The following is a 19,968-nucleotide window of genomic DNA, read 5'->3' on the forward strand; positions in this document are numbered from 1 at the left end:
CGGGACGGGCGGGGAGACTCCGGCAGGAAACTAGGGCGACGCCTCCTTAAAGGCCCGACCGCCTGAAAACCGGACCCGCCCCAAAGGATAAGCTCTTCGCTGTCGTACTGATGCGTCACCTTTAAGCATCATTCGCACATTAGGCGCTTTATCCGTATCGTTAGAACTTTACAAAATAGATGGGTTTTTTAAAATTTTGTTTTACAGATAAGGAGAGATGCTAGGTAGACTTAGAACCCGAATCCACAATTGTCTGGATGGAAGGCTCTTGTTTCAGGTCTGAAAGCTGGGTGGGAGAGTGGCAGTAGACGACCATACAGAAAATACTAGGTGGTTAAAGAAGGAGCTGGAAATGAGACAAAAGTGGTACGTGTGAATCTCCAAAGGAAAGTGGATGCCGCTACAGTCCAGGCACTTTCTGGGGACCCGGACAATCATCGGCAAGCTGCCATTCTGAAACAAGCAGAGGTGATAAAGGAGTACAGGTAATGCAGGACCAAAAATGCCAGTTTGGGCAGGTCAAGGATATTGACCTAGCAAGGCAATGCCATCAAAGGGTTGGGAGGCTCTGGGGTTCTCAGAACTTTGCAACTCATTTTATACTGTTTGCTTCAAGAAATTTCAAGCAAATGCCCTGAGATTTTATATATGTAAATATCATCTCAGAAAGAGTGCCAAATTCACAAAATGATTAAGTCCCTTCCTATATCACAGACATGTCCCCTATTTTATGTTATTTAATTTTCACAACTCTGAGGCCTATAAACAGGAAACTTCCTCATGGTCACCAGGCAGAATTAGTATTTAATACTGTCTGATTTCAAACTTCAGGCTCTTTCCTCTAGTCAGCATTACAATACTGGGCGGGGGGGAGTGCAAGTGAATGCAAGTTCAGTATTCTTTGCGAGTATGACGTTAAAACTAAAAACTGCCTGAGAGATCAGAGTAAGCTCCTAGAAGGTGGTGGTTGGCTATAGTTGAGGTTTACACAAATCACCAGGCTGATAAGACTGCAAAAGGCCCACTAAGCAATGTGACCTTGCACTCCTAAACAGCCCTTCTGCCCCTTCCCCTGCATATCTGCCCTCATTTGAGGTGGGTAAGAGAGGAGGCAAAAGTGGGGAGCATAACTCATATTCTGGCTCTTCTTCTTCCACATCAAAATACATTTATCCTGTGTTCCACACCCTACTCCATGCTGATGTGATGGTGTTTTTCATGCTTCCTTTTAGATGAACATTTCATTCTAAAAGGGATATTCTGTCCATCAACTGACAAATGGATAAACATATCATCCCATTCTCTACTGATCTGCAAGGTCTCTGGCTGAGACATCGACTGAAGCCTTATGAAGCTTCTCTTGTATAAGAAAAAATTTTTTCTTGCTCCTTTTAAAATTCTTTGTCTTTGATTAAGACACTTTTATTATAATTTGTCTTGGAGAAGAATGTTTTGCATTGAAATTTTGGGATGACCTATTGGCTTCATAAACTTGGATATCCAAATCTTTCCCCAGAACTTTGGGAAGTTCTCAGCCATTATTTCTTTAAGTTAGCTTTCTACCCCATCTCCCTCTTTTTTCCTTCTGGAACTCCAATGGTGCATACATTGTTTCTCTTAATGGTGTCCCATATGTCCCACAGGCTTTATTCCTTCTCATTCTTTTTTCTCTTTGCTCCTCTGACTGGATAATTTCAATTGATCTTCTAGCTCGCTGATTTTTTTTCCTGCTTAGTCAAGTCTGCTGTTGAAGCCCTCTGTTGAATTCTTCAGTTCAATCGTTGTATTCTGCTTCAAAATTTCTTTTAATTCTTTTTATCTCTTCCTTTTTTTAAATTCTCACCCAAGGATATTTTCTCCATTGCTTTTCAGAGAGAGTGGAAGGGAGAGACAGAGAAAGAGAGAGGCATCAGTGTGAGAGAATACATCGATTGGTTGTCTTCCAAACCCCCACCAGGGCTGGGGATGGAGCCTGCAGTTGAAGTACGTGCCCTTTACCGCCATGGAACCTGAGACCCTGCAGTCAGCGGGCTGACACTAACCACTGAGTCAAACTGGCTAGGGCGATTTTTATCTCTTTGTTGAACTTCTCATGTTGTTCTTGTGTTGTTTTACTGAGACCATTAAGTTATTTATCTTTCTCTTGTAACTTCTGAACATCTTTGGAACATTTATTTTGAATTCTTTGTCAGGCAATTCCTGGATCTCCATTTCTTTGGGGCCTGTTACTGGAAGTTTACTGTATTCCTTTAGTGGAGACATATTTCCCTGATTCTTCATGATCCCTGTAGCCTTGTATAGGTATCTGCGCATTTGAAGAAGCAGTTACCTCCTCCAGACTTTATGGACTGAATTCAGTAAGGGAAAATTTTCACCTTCAAGTAGAGGCACATTGGAGCATGCTGTGTACCCAGTGGTACAGGGCAACAAGTGCAGGTACATGTGGTAGCACAGGGCCCAGGGGAGCATGATGTCTTTTTGGCTCAGGCCACAGGAGTCCACAGAACCAACAACTCTGTGGGCCTTGGCAAGCACTGCAGGGTGTTTTCAGTGACTGGAAAGGCTGTTGGAATCTTCAGTGGCACCTCCAGTTTCAGTGGCCAGGGACCAGGGCAGGCAGCAGTGGTGGCCAAAGCCAGTGGTAGTTATACACTAGGCTGTAGAGGGCCAGCTGTAGGTGCCTATGTAGGGGGAGGGGCTAGTTGCAGACACAGAGTAGTGGAGGGAGCCGGGGAATTGGGCAAGGGCTGGTGCCCGCTGCATGCTCACTGGCAGTTGCAGGGTCTCTAGTTAGCGTGCACTACCACGGTTTCTGGGTCTTCCTAAGGGCAAAGTGGAGGCCAGTGACAAGGGTCTCTCCAGAGGTGTGCAGGTGCACAATTGGAGGGGCTAGCTGCAGGTGAGTGCAGTGGTACAGGCCAGTGATGGAAGACACAGCCAGATCCAGGCCCACAGGCAGCTGTTAGGGGTTGGGGAGAGTGGCTATTGGTATGCTCTCTTGCGACTGTACAATCTCCCCCAAGTGCTTGTACTATAGTGGAGGTCGCTGATGGGTGTCAGGCCTATAGTACGCAAATGCACCGCCGGAGGAGCTAGCCTCAAGTGTGTGCACAGCAGTGGAGGTCAACTGCAGCGGTCCAGGCTGGTGTCTTGTAGTTGTGCAGCCCCAGAAGCCTGCACTGGTTGCCAGTGTGGTTCTGAGTGTTGGAGCAGGGGAGAAAGCAGGTAAGGAATCAGACAGCAGGCAGCAGCAAGCAAGGATACCTGTGGAGTGAAAGCTGGTAAAATCTGTAGGGCATTTATGGCACCTGTGCTAGCCATTGGTTTCTTCAATTGCAAGTTGCTGGCCTTGTCTATAGAGCAGGTCACCAGGCACCTCAATCATTCCTGCTATGTGGCTGCTGTTGTAGCCCCTGATTTTCTTCCTTATTTCTAGCCATGTCTATATGTCTCAGCTTTGCCAGTCTGGTTGGGATGAAACCAAAGTGAGACCTGTGTGCAGTGCCCCAAAAAGCTGGTGCCTCACCCTGCTCTTCCTTTCCCAGCAAGGGAACTCTCTCTAGCTGGGAAGTTCCTTCTTGGCATTAAGCAATGCTGGTTTGTCCCCAACGATGTAGGACGATGCAGAGAAAATGAAGCTGTCTTCCTTCTCTTCTTGTGCTATTATTCTCAGGGTTATTGTTCTATTGTGTTGCTGGTCTCTTAAGTGGACTCCAGAGCTCTCCCAGAACTTCTGTTCATAAATAGCTTTCTAATTGTTGATCTTTGTGGGGGGACAGAGGCTGAGGGTTCCTATGCCACTGTTGAGTTTTTGTTTTAGATAAATGGATAAATAAAATGTGGTGTATCCATATAATAGAGTATTATTCCCCCCCCCCCAAAAAAAAGAAATTAAGTACATTATGATACACGCTACAACATGGATAAACCTTGAAAACATACAATGTGAAAAAAGTCCACGACTAGGTATTATAGATTCCGTTTACACAAACTGTCCAGAAGAGGCACTATAGAGATAGAAACAGATTAGGGTTACCTAAGGCTGAAGAGGAAGAGGGTACAGGAAAAATGGGGAGTGACTGTTAATGGGTCTAGGCTGATGAAAATATTCTGGGGCTGATGAAAATGGTCTAAAAGTTATTGTGGTGGTATTTGCACAACTCTGTGAATATATTAAAAACCACTGAATTGTACACTTTAAATAGGCAAATTGTATGGTACTGTGAATTATATCTCAATAAAGCTATTATTCAGAAAAAGGATCTTGGAAGATAAAATGCCTTCATTTCTTGGCTCAACATGTATTGGGAGCCTATAATGTGCCAAGCACTTGCTAGCAGGCAGGGATAAAAGTTCCAACAAGATCCAGTCCCTATTCTTGGGCAGCTTAAGGTGTAGTGGCAAGAAAATTAAATGGGCATTCATAATACAAGGATTCTGCTGGCGGGACTTCAGAGGTAGGAGATATTTGAGGTTGATGCCTTTTGGTACCCTTAAAATCACTTCCATGAGCAACAACTTATGTGACTTATATAATGTGATAACTAACAATTGAACAGCCTTTTTGAGTTATAAATACTTCCATACATATTGCCCTGTATGAACTGCTTCTAAAGTAAATAACACTTTCCTAATTTTACATAGAAGTTTCGGGGTTTATTCTTGACCACACAGCTAATAAGGAATAAAACCAGGAGTCAAGTATTCTAAAACTCATTATGTCTCTAATCCACTCCCGACTAGCTCCACTTCCCATGTCTTTATATTGCCTGGCAACCATCCACTCAGTCTTCAAGTCAGGAATCTGCTTACCTTTATCCCCACATCAACCAGTCACAAGTCTACAGAGCCTCTTGCCTTAATTTCTTTTCTATCTCTATGCCCTGTTCAGGGTCTCCTCATTTCTTCCATTTCTTGGAAAGCAGGACTCTGGCCTCATCTCCTTCAATCCATCCTACATGTGGCTGGCAGAGAGAAGTTTCTAGAATATTAATTAGGTCACTGGACCTGTCATTGCCCTACTGAAAACCTTCAATAGCTCACCATGTCTTCAGGATAAAGTTTAAAATTTAGCATGAGAACATTCATGCTCTGACCCCAGCCTCTCTGTTCCTCTATGGACACTGGGAACCTTCATGCCAGTCAGAATGAAATTCCCTGAATCCAGAATAGTTGTGCTATTTAATGTCTGGAATATTCAGCCTTCTAGCTAACTGAACTTCATCCTTCAAGATTTAACATTGAAAGTTTATACCCACACTAAACCGGCACATCGATGTTTATAGCAGCTTTATTCATAATTGCCAAAACTTGGAAGCAAACAAAATGTCCTTCAGTGGTGATGGATAAACTATGATACATCCAGACAATGGACTACTATCCAGTGATAAAAAGAAATGAGCTATCAAACTATGAAAAGACATGGAGGAAACTTAACTGCATAGTATTAAGTAAAAGAAGCAAATCTAAAAAGGCTAAATACTGTGTGATTCCAACCATATGACATTCTGGAAAAGGCAAAACTATGGAGACAATGAAATGATCAGTGATTGCCAGTGATTGGCAGAGAGGTACGAATAAGCTGAGAGGGAAGATTTTTAGAGCAGCGAAAATACACTGTATGATACTTTAATGGTGGACACGTGTCATTATACAGTCGTCCAAACCCATAGAATGTTCAACACCAAGTAAACATAAGATAAAATATGGACCTTACATTTGTACAATTGTAATTAATACACCTCTCTGGTGTTGATGATGGGGAAGGCTATGCTTGTGTGAGGGCAGGGGGTATATGGGAAATCTCTTTACCTTCCCTTCAATTTTGCTGTGCTCTAAAAATTTGTCTTTAAAAAAAAATAAAAATGGTTGAACTCATGCACCTTCTCTAAGGAGTCCACATTAGATGCCCCTCTTTTGAGCTTCCTTAGATAGCATCTTCTACCATGATGTTTATTCTTTACACAACCATTGATTTACCTGTCTGTCTCCCCACCGAACTATAAGCATACTGAAGGTAGATTCTGTTCCTTACTGGTCTTTAATTTCCCCTGCAGGTGCTTAATACATGTTTTCTGGATAAAACTCTTAAAAAAATATGTCTCCACAGAAATGGGACTCCTAAGTCCAAGAAGAGGATCCGTAATTTCTTCAGGCAATGAGGAGACAATGACTATAATTTTTAATTTAAAAACCTAGTTCATGTTAATGGAAAAGTTCCTTAATCATTATTTTCATCCTTAATCATTACTGTAATTATGTTCACTGTCATAACTGAAAAAATGATATACCACTTCAGTGATAGCAGGTTCACTGTATCAAAACATTGAATCTGAAGTCTCTGAAGTCACTTAGTGCCTAATATGGACTACTCCTTACAGGGAGATTCAAAGAATGTGACCCTGGACCCTCAAGTATATCATCTGCAGATATACTTGATGATTCGTAGTCTGTACAGTCTTGTTGCATCAGGAAAATCACCCCAATGGGAGATTACTGTGGAATTTCCTTGTCTTTAAAACCAAGTTTTTGAAATGTTATTGTAATTCAAGAGTAGTTCATCCTCTGTGTACAGCTAGTAAGTAAGTTTTACACAATGGACCATTACTCATAGTCAGTCTTTGGCAACATATGCTTCCTGTAGCTGTTGGTTAAAACTAGATAGAGCTGTTGTCTTTATCGGGGCTAGAATAATAATCTACAATTGCAAAGTGTTATAGGTTTGAAAGTTCTTTCACACCCACCAAGGTGGAGACACTGTCAAAGGTTAGATTTCTTGGCAAGTTGTCAGTGGTTTAATGTTGCATTTGTTTGCATGTATATGGGGGTGGGGGTGGAGTCACCATGGATGAAAAACACTTCTACGACCTATGCCCTAGTAGTTCTTTTCCATTCATTTAATCTACAAATATACTTTAGATAAATATTTACTGAGTATCTATTAAGTACCAGCCACTGTGCTAAATGTTAGGGATACAATTTTAATAACTATAATAAACACCATTTTATTTTTAATCATTATCCATACCTATAAACAATAAATCCTGCAAAATCCAAAACGTCTTCCCTGAAGCTTGACTTGCACATAATATTTAACTCAAGAATGGACAATTCTCAGGATGAGCTAAGTAGAAACAAATGCATAATGTGAATCTTGAATCTTTACATTAAACTTTTTTCCTTTGGAAAAAAATACTGCCAGCTCTAATTGAGGGTCCCCCATGCCTCCAGTTATCGAAATAGCTTCTCATAACCATGCCCCAGATAGGATGCACTGTAAGCTCTTGAACGCGGCGAAACTGTGCTAAGTGGTGGCCTCTGGGGACGGGAGCGAGACTGGGACGCAGGGCGTGAGAACCAGACTGTTCACCGCGCACGCACTTCGGTAGTCTGCCGTCCATCGCGCGTGTGCGCGCTCTCTCCCGCCCAGAGAAACAAGCGGGGGCAGCCGCGAGGGTCGCGCCCGCGCCCCGCCCCCTCGCCGAGCCCTGGGCCTCGGGCGCGCGCGTGGCTGAGCGGGGCGCGGGCGGCGGGGAAGGGGGCTCCCTCCCCGGCTCGGCGCGGCCACCGCGAGCTCGAGCCGCCGCCCGGAGACGCTCGCGTCCCTGGCGGGTGCCCAGAGGACCCCGCCTGCAGTCGCTGGGAAGCAGCTCCGGGTTGCAGGGCAGGAATGTGCCCTTCCCCCTCCCCTGCAAACTTTCGGCGGCTGCGACGGAAGCAGGAACTTGCGAACCAAAACCCAGCTGGGCCGGGAGGAGCCGCGGAGCATCCCCCGCGGGCCTCATCCAGATCCTCGCGCCGAGTCGCCGCTGCTCCCCCGCGAGCGCGCCGGGGCCGTCCTTGCACGAGTGGACCCGAGGGGCTCCGGGGTCCCCTCTCCGCCAGGTAAAGGGGTCCCAGCCTCCCCTGCCGACCCTGCCCAGCGGCGCCGCGGCCACCTGCAGACAGGGTGGATCCCCTCCTAGCGTGGGCGAGGCTCGGGCGCCCGTCCCGGGCCTGCGGAGGAGCGGGCTGGGGCGACGGAGGGCGCCCGACCCCCGGCGCCGCGGTCGCCCCGCGGTCGCCCCGCGCTGCCCGGGCGCGCGGGGGCACCTGTCGTGAATGGCCCTGGCCCCGCGTCGTCCTCAGCGCAGGGAGAATAGTTTAGCGAGCGACACGCATTTCCTCAAAGGAAGGAAACATCTCCCCCTTTTCTTTCTTGCATGATCTGTGTCCTATATTCATTACCAAACCTACTAATTACCGACTGCTCTGTGGTGTGTGTGTGTGGGTGTTGGTGGATTCGGTCATGCTGTGAGTACAATGATTCCCAACATTGGACTTAGTTATGTAGCCGGTGTTTGACTGTAGTGAGCGGGCATTGAAGCTCAGGGGCTTCCTCTCCCGCCCACCTGTATCCTTTCCCCTCCCTCTTTCTGCAAGATTCAGCTTCACTTTAGACCTTTAAGGCCTAAATAATAATGGCGTAGAAGATTAATTTACCTAATAGTTGTTGAGTATTTTATATAAAATAACCCCTCAGTGATTCTCGCTGAGCTACAAAGATGTTGCAAACTGAGAACACAGCACCTACCCCATCCCCTTGGCATAGTTCAGGTTTCCTTGCAAGAGTTTCAGGAGAAATTCTTCCAGAATCCGTTCAAAGTAAAGTGTTGGCCTGGTTTTTCTCTTTTGTTCCTGTTTTGTTTTCTTTAGGACTCGAAAAAAGACTTGTAAAAACGTGGCAGCATAAAAGGTCACTTGTGCCAGCCAGGATTCTTAACCTAGGGAGACCGCGATCGTTTTCAGAGCCTGTGAACTTTGGTGGAAAATTTTATTACTTTACTACTGTCTAATTGAAATGTAACATTTCCTTTAGGAGGCATGTAGGCAAAAGCCATCATAGTGGTGAAGGTAGCTGTTTTGCCACCAGTAGAAATCACAGATATTTTCATATCAAATACTTATTGCACATAGCTCAAAATACCATTTACATTCAGCACTGTTTTGAAATGATGGCAGTTATTAGACGTACCACTTATTATTTAATAGGTAAAACAGCACATATAATACACAGTTGTTTTTATTTTAACTAAAAATGAGGATAATAATGGGATCTGTCTCATTAGGATTCTTGTAAGGATTAAATGACAGTGTAAAGTGCTTGTTTAGGATAGAGACTTGAATGTGAGAAATATAAACATTGTTATTTTATTGTTTCAAAAGTTGAACATAACAGTTAGCAAAGTAGCAGTTGGTTTGATTTCTGGATTTTTAAAAACTATTTTGTTGTTTTTTACTTACTGAAGTATCTGTTTATGTTAGAGTTCACTCTTTGTGTTGTACAGTTCTATGGGTTTTGACAAATATAATGATATGTACCCATCATTACAGTATCACTGCCCTAAAATTCCCCTGAGCTCCACTGATTTTTTCACTGTCAGTGTAGTTTTACTTTCTCCAAAATGTCATATAGTTGGAATTATACCTTTCAGAATGGCTTCTTTCACTCAGCAATATAAAATTAATGTTCCTCTATGTCTTTTTTGTGGCTTGATAGTTCATTTCTTTTAATTGCTGAATAATATTTCATTGTATGGATGTACCACAGTTTGTTTATCCACTCATCAATTGAGGGACATGTTGGTTGCTTCCAATTTTGGGCAATTATGAGTAAAGTTACTATAAATATTTGTATGCAGGTTTTTGTCTTTTCTCCATTTTTAATTGTGGTGTTTTTTTTCTGATTATTAAGTTTTAAGAGGGTTTTTTTGGTTTATTTTGACTGCCAGCCCTTCATCAGATATGTTTTGCAAATATTTTCTCGCAGCCTGTGGTTTGTCTTTTCATTTTCTTAACAGTGTCTTGCACAGAGAAGTTTTTCATTTTAATGAAATCCAACTTATCAATTTTTTCTTTCATCGATTGTGCTTTTAGTGTTGTATATAAAAACACATTGCCTATTCTAAGTTCACAACGGTATTCTCCTGTGTTATAATCTAGGAGTTTGATAGTTTTGCATTTTACAGTTAGATATATGATCTATTTTGAGTTAATTTTTGTGAAGGGTGGAAGATCTGTGTCTAGATTTTTTTTTTAATTTTATTTATTTATTATTATTATTATTATTTTAGTATATCTTTATTGATTTCAGAGAGAGGAAAGGAGATGGAGAGAGAGAGAGAGATGGAAACATCAATGATGAGAGTCATTGATTGGCTGCAGCCCGCAACCCGGGCATGTGCCCTGACCGGGAATCGAACCCTGGTCGCCTGGATCCTAGGTTGATGCTCAACCGCTGAGCCACTCCCGGCCGGGCACTAGATTTTTTATTTTTATTTTTTGCATGTGGATGCCCAGTTAGTCCAGCACCATTTTTGAGAAGACTTCCTTTCTCCATCGAATTGCCTTTGCTCCTTTGTCAAAGATCAATTGATTTTATTTGTGGGGATCTATTTCTGGGCTCTCTTCTGTTCCACTGATCTGTATTCTTTCACCAACACCACACTGTCTTGATTATTGAAGCTGGGTAGTGTCAGTTCCCCAACTTGAATCTTCAGTGTTGAGTTGGCTCTTCTGGGCCTTTTTGCATTTCCATGTAAACTACAGAATCAGTTTGTTGAGACCCACAAAATAACTTGCCGGGATTTTGATTGGGATTGTGTTGAATCCATAGATCCAATAGGGAAGAACTGACATGTTAACAATATTGATGAACATGGAATAGCTCTCCGTTTACTTAGATCTTTTTTGATTTCTTTCACCAGAGTTTTGTAGGCTATTGAACAAACTACTTTGATAATTATATTTCAATATAACTGGCTTCCTTTGTAATCTTCTGTATTTTGTTTTATGCATTTTAAAACATGCCTCTCAGAAGATATCCAGAACTTCACTAGGCTTCCAAAGGGTTCATTAACAACACCCCCCCCCCAAAAAAAAAAAAGAAATTAAAGAAGCAGTAATTCTGCTCTAAGCTATCATTCAGTGAATAATTTGTATTCTGAGGAGTAGGTGAGGGTAGTTCATGGTATTGCATTGCCAGGTTAACATTTATTTTTATTTTTCCTAGAAGAACCAGCTTACCAGTGGAGTTGGCATTATACATAGTGTGACTTTTGCGTTTTTAGAAGTGTCTAAAAGAACACATGTCCCTAAACTTTCCTTCAGTTGAGCCACAATCTTCCCCCTGCTGAGTTGCTTTTCCTAGGATTAGATTATTAGGGTCACTGGCCTCTGGTGTGATACTTAAGAAGAAGCAACAAGAAAGGCAGCCTCATTTCCCTCATCTATAAAATGAGGAAAATAATAGCTTTTGTGCAGAGCTGGTATTAGGATTAAGTAGGACAATATTTGTAAATTTCTTGGCACATTGCCTACCACCCAGGTGATTTCAAAATGCTAATTGTTACTACTGAGAAAGGAAATATGCCCAAACCTATGATCACTGCTTTATCAGTGACGAGAGATTTCGTGTCCTTTCTCCTTCCAGTTAGGAGAGGCAAGAAGAAGACAGATTCTAGAACTCAGAGGCAGGTCTCCCATTTATACCTTTCTTCACAGACCCATCTTTAAGCAGTGACAGGATAGTATATGTGTTTGTGCTTATTAGTTCTTTGCCAAGTTGTTAACAGAAGGCTGTCTCAAATCTATTAAAAGTGAAATGAGCCCTGGCAGGTGTGTCTCAGTGGTTAGAGCTTTGGCCTGCACAGCGGAAGGTCGTGGGTTCAATTCCTGGTCAAGGGCACTTACCTGGGTTTCAGGTCTAATCCCCGCCCCCAGTCTGGGCACATGTGGGAGGCAACCAATCCATGTATGTCTGTCAACATCAATGTTTCTCTCCCTCTCTTTCTCTTCCCCTCCCCCTCCCTTCCACTCTCTGTAAAATCGATGGAACAAATATCCTCACTCCTCAGGCGAGGATTAAAAAAAAGTGAAATGAATGAAAATACTTGTTTATTTCTACCCTATAAATTGTGAATCATTTGCATCGACTTAAAGGAAATAAAATGTACCTTTTCTAGATTTGCTAAAAGAAACAAAACTCACTGATGACTTTCTTTTTGTTCTAGAGAGATATTCCATCTCCTTGATACAAACTAAGACCAGAGGGAGTGTTATCCTTGACCTTTGAAGATATAAACTATGCAGAAATTTAAAATGTTCTTCGGGGAAGAATGGAGCTTGACCTACACTTTTATCATCATTGGTTTCCTGACAGTCCGGCTGTCCTCCAGTCATAATTGTCCTACCCAGAGTCTAGAAGATGTTGTCATTGACATCCAGTCATCTCTTACTAAGGGAATCAGAGGCAATGAGCCCATACATACATTAACTCAAGAAGACTGCATTAATTCTTGCTGTTCAACAAAAAACATATCAGGTAAGTAATAGCCCCTTGACCATCCTTTATTCCATGTGTTTTGTGATATAAGTAGCTGGTTGACATGGCTCAATAGTTTATACTAATGATTCTCAGTGGGGTAGAAAGGTAGGTGACAGAATCACCCAGGAAATGTTCCACAAGTGTCCCCTCCCCTCCCCTGGGCTGAGTCAAAGTTACTGATAAGTGTGTGTGTGTGTATCACTCAGGTGTTTGGGTATAAAAAGGTTGAGAACCACCGGTATTAGGTTCTAACAGGCATCTAGGATATTGAAACAGAAATGGTATTTAAATGCTTAGCTGCCATCATCATGGAGTATTGCAATACAGTGTAATATTACAAAGAACATTTAAACAGAGAAAGGGAGTTGAGACAAAAAAAATTCCTAACTCATCATAGGAAAATCAGCATTTGATTTTTTAAGTGGAAGCACAAAAATCTCCATTTTGCCTCCCTTCTGTGGAGCTGGTGACGTAAGGTGCGTCCGGAAGCCGCTGACCACTAACTGAAGCTTTTAGGACTGTACGGGGCATGGGAAGTCATTTAGTCTGACCCATTCATATGACACTGAAGGAGAGTAAGGCCACAGGTGTAAACCATGCCTTTGCATATTTCAGGTTCCAAACCTATTACCTGAAAAAAGAAGTATATATCTAAGTGAAACAGTGGTGGTTTTTCAGTTGTTTGTGAACCTGCCCTAATTCCCTAAATGAAAAAACAAAACAACTGAATTTATTGAGCACCCAATTCCTTGCTGGAGATAAAACAATGAGTAAGATGGACAAGGCCTTGCCCTCAGAGCCTAGAAGAGCTAGTGAACGCTGGACTAGTGATTCTTACTTGATTTATTAGCCAACAAAACCCTGTTTTCTCTTAGATCTTTACTTCCTTTTCTTTCTATAATGGCTGTGGTATAAGAAGGAAGGGAGGGAAAAATATCCTTCCGTCACCATATATTTGATCCCCTTTACCATCTGTCCTCATCCCCTGCTCCCCTCTGGTAACCACCATTCTGGTTTTTTTATCTGTGAATTTGTTGCTCTTGTTTGGGGGGAGGGTTGTTTGTTTTGTTTGTTGCTTTTTGTATTGTATCCCATATATGAGTGATATCATCTGGTTCTTATTCTTTTCCGCCTGACTTATTTCACTTAGCATAATACTCTCAAGATCCTTGTTGTCAAGTACATGCATTTTTAATAATTAGCCTACATGCCTCTTACCCTTCAGCTGGGCCCAGGGTCTACTGATCTCAAGGGTCACAGGCCAAGGTGTGAAACTGCACCAGACTGAGGTCAAAGCCAACTCTAGACCATGATATTTAGAGAGAATAATTTCTATTGGACATGAGAGAAAGAGAAGCCAGAAATGAAAGTTAAGAGAGAAAAGTGAGGAAAGAAGGAAAAGAGAAAAGCAAAAAATGATAAGGAACGGGAGAAATATTAAGAAAGAACCAAAAGAAGGCTGGCACTGATAAAAATAGAAAAGTAGACTTTGTATTCCATACACTACTCAGACTCTTTGTGGAAGGAGGCATATTATGTAAGATGCTGAATTTACTGACTCCACCCAAAAAAGCCAGGTTCCTGGCTTCATAGGTGTGCGAGATGCCTTCAGGATGCAAGGGATTTATGAAATCATTAGGGTGAGATCCATTTCTTAAGGCCCAACTCAACTGTGAGTTGTGTAAAGATTGCAAAATCAGTATTTCTATATACATTTTGGTGGATAGTTTAGCAAATGGAAGGCTTATTTCTAAAGAATTAAATGTGCTATTAAAATTTGGTTTTGCCAAAATTACCTTAAGTCAAATTTCTAAACCCAATATCTTTAAACATTGCTTCAAGTGACTAAGGAAAAGGAAATGATTCAGCAGGCAGCAAACAAGTGAACAAAAGTGTTTGTGTTGGACACCAGAGTAAATGAAGTTCTTCATGCTTGCCATACTCTTTAGAAAATCCTATTTCAAAATAATGCTTATGAAACCTTTTGTTACAGGGGACAAAGCATGTAACTTGATGATCTTCGACACTCGAAAAACAACTAGACAACCCAACTGCTACCTGTTTTTCTGTCCCAGTGAAGAAGCCTGTCCACTGAAACCAGCAAAGGGACTTATGAGTTACAGGATAATTAGAGGTAATAATTCCTTTTGTGATTGAAATTATTTAAGGATATAGTTCATGTGAAAGATTTTCTACAAAAGAGCCTAAATAAAACTGCCAATAGGGCTCACAAATATAGAGGCACACCAGAAAATCTCATGATTTAAGGCTAAATTTTTATTTTTTAATTTAATTTTTTCCATCACCATTTATCCCCTCTATGCCCTCTTCTACCTCCATCACTCCCCAGCCCCCCTGCAATCACCATATTAAAGTTCAACTTTTAAACCACATCCATCCCAGCAGCAATTCCCCTCAACTCTTCCTCTGGAAAAAAGCTGATCTGTGTGGCTCCTTCACTTCTCCTGCCTGTATGTATATAGTCTTGGCTAAAAACACAGGGGACCTGCAGTGTGGTGTGGATATGGCTTCTCACTGTTCCTCCTTGATTGCCTGGAACATTGCAGAGCCTGTTAAACACCCAGGGGAGGAGTCCAACAGGAACTGGATATGCCAGCCCGAGTTTCCAAAGAGGTCAGGGCTCACAACGTGGATTAAAATGTTTGCTCTTCTCCTTCAGGAGCTCCCATCATGTGGAACTTGGAACATCACATTTCGCCTCTCATATCCCTTCCTCATGCTGTCCTTAATTCCACTATCAGTGTGTGTTCTCTATGTCTATCATCTATTCCACAATTAAAGCAGAGTATTAAAAAATACAGATAATATTAATCCAGTAATTCTACTTCATAAAATCTACACTAAAGAAACAATACCAAAATAGGAAAAAAACTATCAGTGTGAAGCTGTTTACTGTATAACTAGTCTAAAAAAAAAACTAAAAGCAACATAAATGTCCAATTGCCAGAGCATGGTTGGGTGTAAAGTATTATGGGTCCACTTGAGGGAATATGATGCAGACACTAAAACATAAGTTTGAAGTGTAGAAACAAACAAATTCACCTACATTTCTGGTGAAAAACATTCTGTTGTTTTATAATCACATGGAAAAAAAATTTAACTTAACGGTATACAGACATGTTAAAAGGACAGATAGAAATTATAGTTGAATTTATTTTGTTTCATAATACTTTGGTAATGTTGTTGCTTTTATAATGCATGTATACAAGAGGGAGCATGCTGTAAAGATTCTCTCCAATGGCATGTGCAAAAACATTTGAAGGGCTTGTGTAAAGGTAATGAAGTGGAATTAGAATCAAACTGTTCCTCTGGCAGCCACCAGGGGGTGTCATCAGCCCAGAGCAGGTTGATTAATAGCTAGGTGCAAAGTGGCTCCAACCCTGGACGTAGTGTGCCGCAGACTGTTTATATCTACAGGATGTTTACAAGTTATTTGTGTAATTCTATTTATGAATCTGCCCATGTTGATGGATTAATATTACCCATAAAAGTAAATTATCTGCCTCCTGTTCGGAGCGAAATTAAATACCTGTTTGGTGGTGTGTTTCTGATGAACACTATTTCCTGTAAATGATTGGCTAATATTTGCAGACTGAAAGTTTGAAAGATGGCAGAAAGATGGCAGTGTATTCTGTTCATCCTATAATACCATTGCAACTTGGCATCATTAAATTTTTTTTTCAGCTTGTGGGATATCATTTCGACCAAGGACTAGAATAGGGGAATCCTGAAGTAGAATGAATTGGGAGTCTGTTTGCTCAGCTGATTTCAAGTAATAGTCAGTCACTTAAAAATGAAACTCAAAAGAGGGGTTGAGGGCACAGAGCTGTTTCCCAGCTGCCTCTGTGGCTCGCCTCTCTGAGACAGAGAGCACCACACCCCAGTGGCAAACTTCAGTGGGTGAGGTCAGTGGAGCAGGTGTGCACTGCCCCTGTGTGGTTCTAGGATCTTTGCTGATAGATTAATCTTATTATCTTATTGGGAAATGGGACTAGCCTGTTCTTTGCTTTATTTATGAGCTTGCGTTCTTGATAAAGGAATAGTTGTTTTGGTCATTCTTGTCAATGGCTTTATTTAAGTTCTGAGTTCACACATATCACAGAGCACTTCCTTAGTCTTTTTTTTTTTTTTTTTTACTTTAAAATGAAATATGTTGAGTTCTGCCCTTTTAAAAAATATTTTACCTAAACATAGAGATGCTGTTTATCTCATGGTGGTGCTATGTCTATGAATGTGATTTCACCAGCAGCAGAAACTCTTTTCTTCAGCATTGTTGGAGAAAAGAAGGCATCTAAATTCTATTTTAGAGTAAAGTACTATATCCTGGGCAGGTGTCTGCAAACTTTTTCAGTCAAGGGTCAAATAAAAAGTATCTTACACTTTTCAGGCCAGTATTTTAGGCTTTGTGGGTCATATTCAGTCTGTCACACTTAATTACCTCTGACCTTGTAGTATGAAAGCAGTGATAGACAATATGTAAACATATAAGCCTGATGTGTGCCAATAAAACTTTATGGACACTGAAATTTGAATTTCATGTCATTTTCATGTGTCACAAAATATTATTTTTTATTTAACCACTTAAAAAAATGTAGAAACCGCCTGGCCAGCGTCGCTTAGCAGTTGAGCATCAACCTATGATCTAGGTGATTGCAGTTCCATTCCCAGTCAAGGCACATGCCTAGAATTCAGGCTCGATCCCCAGTAGGGGGCGTGCAGGAGGCAGCCAATCAGTGACTCATCATTGGTGTTTCTCTCTCTCTCTCTCTCCCTCTCCCTCTCTCTTCCTCTCCCTGAAATCAATAAAGACAATTTTTTTTTTAAAATATAGAGCCCGGCTGGGCGTGGCTCAGCGGTTGAGCACCGACCTAGGATCCAGGCGATTGGGGTTCGATTCCTGGTCAGGGCACATGCCCGGGTTGTGGGCTCAATCAACGACTGTCATCATGAATGTTTCTATCTCTCTCTCTCCCTCTCCTTTCCTCTCTCTCTAAAATCAATAAAGAGATATTTTTAAAGAAAAATTTTTTTAAAATGTAGAAACCATTCTTAGCACACAGGCCATATAAAGAGAAGTGACGGGCCAGATTTGTTTTCTGCAGTTCTCACCAAAGTGAAATGACTAGTTAAAGAGCAGAGTAGTTCAAACAATCCCTCCCTGTCCTGATCGCTTTAACAAACCTTTGAGGTTTGCGCTGTGATAAATGGGGTGTGTGACTGAGGGCACAGTTCTAAACCTTCTCACGCATGAGGAGCACCTGAGGCTGGCTCCTGTTCAGTAGGAATCTGGACTGTGTGATTTTCTGCCCTTTATGTCAGCAACGTGGCCATCGTGATTTCAAATATTGCTCCCATCGTCCTCCGAACCTAAGACATTGGCTCTAAAATTGTAATCTCTGGGAGTCAAAATTAAATCTCCTAGGTTGCCTCTCTCCCCTGAGTGTGGTGCTGAAACTTTGTGTGTTTTTTTTTAATTGAAAAATGTCATCAGCTGCCTTGGCCTCCATGCCTTCTGAGGAGACCAGAACCCCCCAGCTTCCTCCCCCTCCCCTCCTGTCAGAGCAAATCACCAGGATGCCTTGCTTGCCTGCCCCTGCGCCCACTGTTAACCTCTCCAGGATCGCCTGCTCCCCAGCTGTCATCACATCCCAGCCGCCCCAGCCTGCAGGAGCTCTGGCCTCGCGTGGGGTCCCTCTCCCCGTCCTCTGCCGCGTCCCCCGGCCCAGCCTTCTTCCGTGGCCTTGCCGCCGAGCGTCTCCGTCTTCCTAAACTCTCTCTGCCCGTGCTGAGGTCCTTTCGAGTCCCTGCTCGTCTCTCCTCTTCCTCAGGCTGCCTGGTCCTCCTCACATTTCTCTTCTCCTCGGCCCCTCCCTCAGTAAACCACAGTGTCTGGTGGAGAGGCCCTGTCCCCAGGTCCTGATTCAGCAATTTGTATTTTTCCATTTGGCACAAGTTTCAATGAAATGTCAAGTACCAACAGTGTGGGGAACTTATTGAACAAGCTGATATGTATGTCTTTTTTAACTACCTTATAAATGTAATTCTCCCTTTTATTTTCTTTACATTTTCAGATTTTCAGTCAACGGACAAACCTGATTTGCCAAGCCAAACGGTCACTCCCACACCCCCTCGTCCGACAGGTCACTCAAAGCCCGGTGATATCTTATGGAGAGATACATTTTCTCAGAAGTCCAGGGCCTCAGATCACTTGGAGAAACTATTCAAGATCGGTCCAGTGAGTACACCGTTCCCTGTTTATAAAGAAAAAGGCCATTTTCAGAGTTTGCAGTTTTCCTCAGAACAAAAAATAGGTCATCTGCTGCCTGAAAATGTGACAACATTCCCCACTACAGCAGCTGCTGCATCTCTACACACCGTCTCTACCACTCCAGAGCCCACGGTTCTCTTCCCCACCAGTGCTCCGGCGACTCCGTCTGTGACTTCTCAACCACAGGTGGCCACTACAGCTCTGCCTGCAGCGACAGTCACTTCTCAGCGTCCCACAGTCATTTCTACAATTTTGACACATGCTGTGGCTACACCTCAAGCTAACATGACTACAGAATCAGTTCCAACCGCCATCTTTCAGGCAACTACAGGCCTGCAAGGCCCACCAGAAACAGTGCCCTTTAAAGAAATTTCCAACCTAACACTGACCACCAAGGAAGCCCGCAACCCTGCTACAGGCCTTTTGCCAAATGTGGATTCTTCCCCTACGAATATAACTACTTCCCAGGAAAATGGGAAGACCAGCTCAGGTGGCTCCTCCCAGCGCGGTGTTCCAGAAAATCAACACAGCCTTCCATCTGAAAAGTGGCTCCTCATTGGGACCCTGCTCTTTGGTGTTCTGTTCCTCACCATAGGCCTTGTCCTCCTGGGCAGAATGCTCTTGGAATCCCTCCGCAGGAAACGTTACTCGAGACTTGATTATTTGATCAATGGGATCTATGTTGACATCTAAGGACAAAACTTAATGTCTCTTAATTCATATAGTTCCTGGTAGCCCAAATGTAGTGAGTTTCTGGTAACTCACTGATCTTAGGGTTTTTGAAGTATTTTGAAGACAGGCAAATGCCCCCTACCACTTTCTTTCCTTTCCTTTTTTTTTGGAAGGGGGGAAAGAAAACAAATTAGGTAATTTGTGTGATCTGTCTCTAAATTATTAGCTGAAAACAAAGCTCTACCTAAAGTAATAAGGTATAATTGCCATATAAACTTGGAAAATGACAGGCTTTTTGCAAAAAAAAAAAAAAAAAAAGTGGTTAAGACTTCTAGGCTCCAATTTGTTAACATTTCTAGTTCCAGATAAAGTTAATTCTAATGGACTTACTTTCCTTTACATATGTATTCCAATGAAACTTATTCCAGATGTACTTCCTTCCAATTAAATATTTGAATAAATCTTTTGTTAGTAATGTTCTTGTAAGTCACATGCCAAGCTGCATACCTTTCCATTTATTCCCACCAGCAAAATGATTAAATGATGAAAATATGTGTTCTAAGTTAAAATGACAATCCCTTCTCCCCCTTTTCCCAACAATGAGCAAAGAGGTTCCTTTGGGAGAATTCTAGCAGAATATAAG

At 42.2% G+C, this 19,968-nt stretch overlaps 1 protein-coding gene across 2 annotated transcripts; it reads left to right on the plus strand.

Moving 5' to 3' along the window:
• Window positions 1-77: 77 nt before the first annotated feature.
• Window positions 78-19,501, plus strand: MANSC1 (MANSC domain containing 1). 2 transcript variants are annotated; one of them, XM_081128821.1, is made up of 4 exons: window positions 78-485; window positions 12,051-12,361; window positions 14,358-14,498; window positions 18,457-19,501. In XM_081128821.1, exons 2-4 carry the CDS (start codon window positions 12,124-12,126, stop codon window positions 19,344-19,346), a joined length of 1,269 nt encoding a protein of 422 aa, XP_080984947.1. In that variant the 5' UTR covers window positions 78-485; window positions 12,051-12,123; the 3' UTR covers window positions 19,347-19,501. The 2 variants fall into 2 exon arrangements, with proteins under 2 accessions (XP_080984947.1, XP_080984946.1); XM_081128820.1 differs by lacking the exon at window positions 78-485 and adding an exon at window positions 7,480-7,884.
• Window positions 19,502-19,968: the final 467 nt, after the last annotated feature.

This window comes from Miniopterus schreibersii (assembly GCF_964146895.1).
Source record: "Miniopterus schreibersii genome assembly, chromosome: 2".
Classification (NCBI taxonomy): Eukaryota; Metazoa; Chordata; class Mammalia; order Chiroptera; family Miniopteridae; genus Miniopterus; species Miniopterus schreibersii.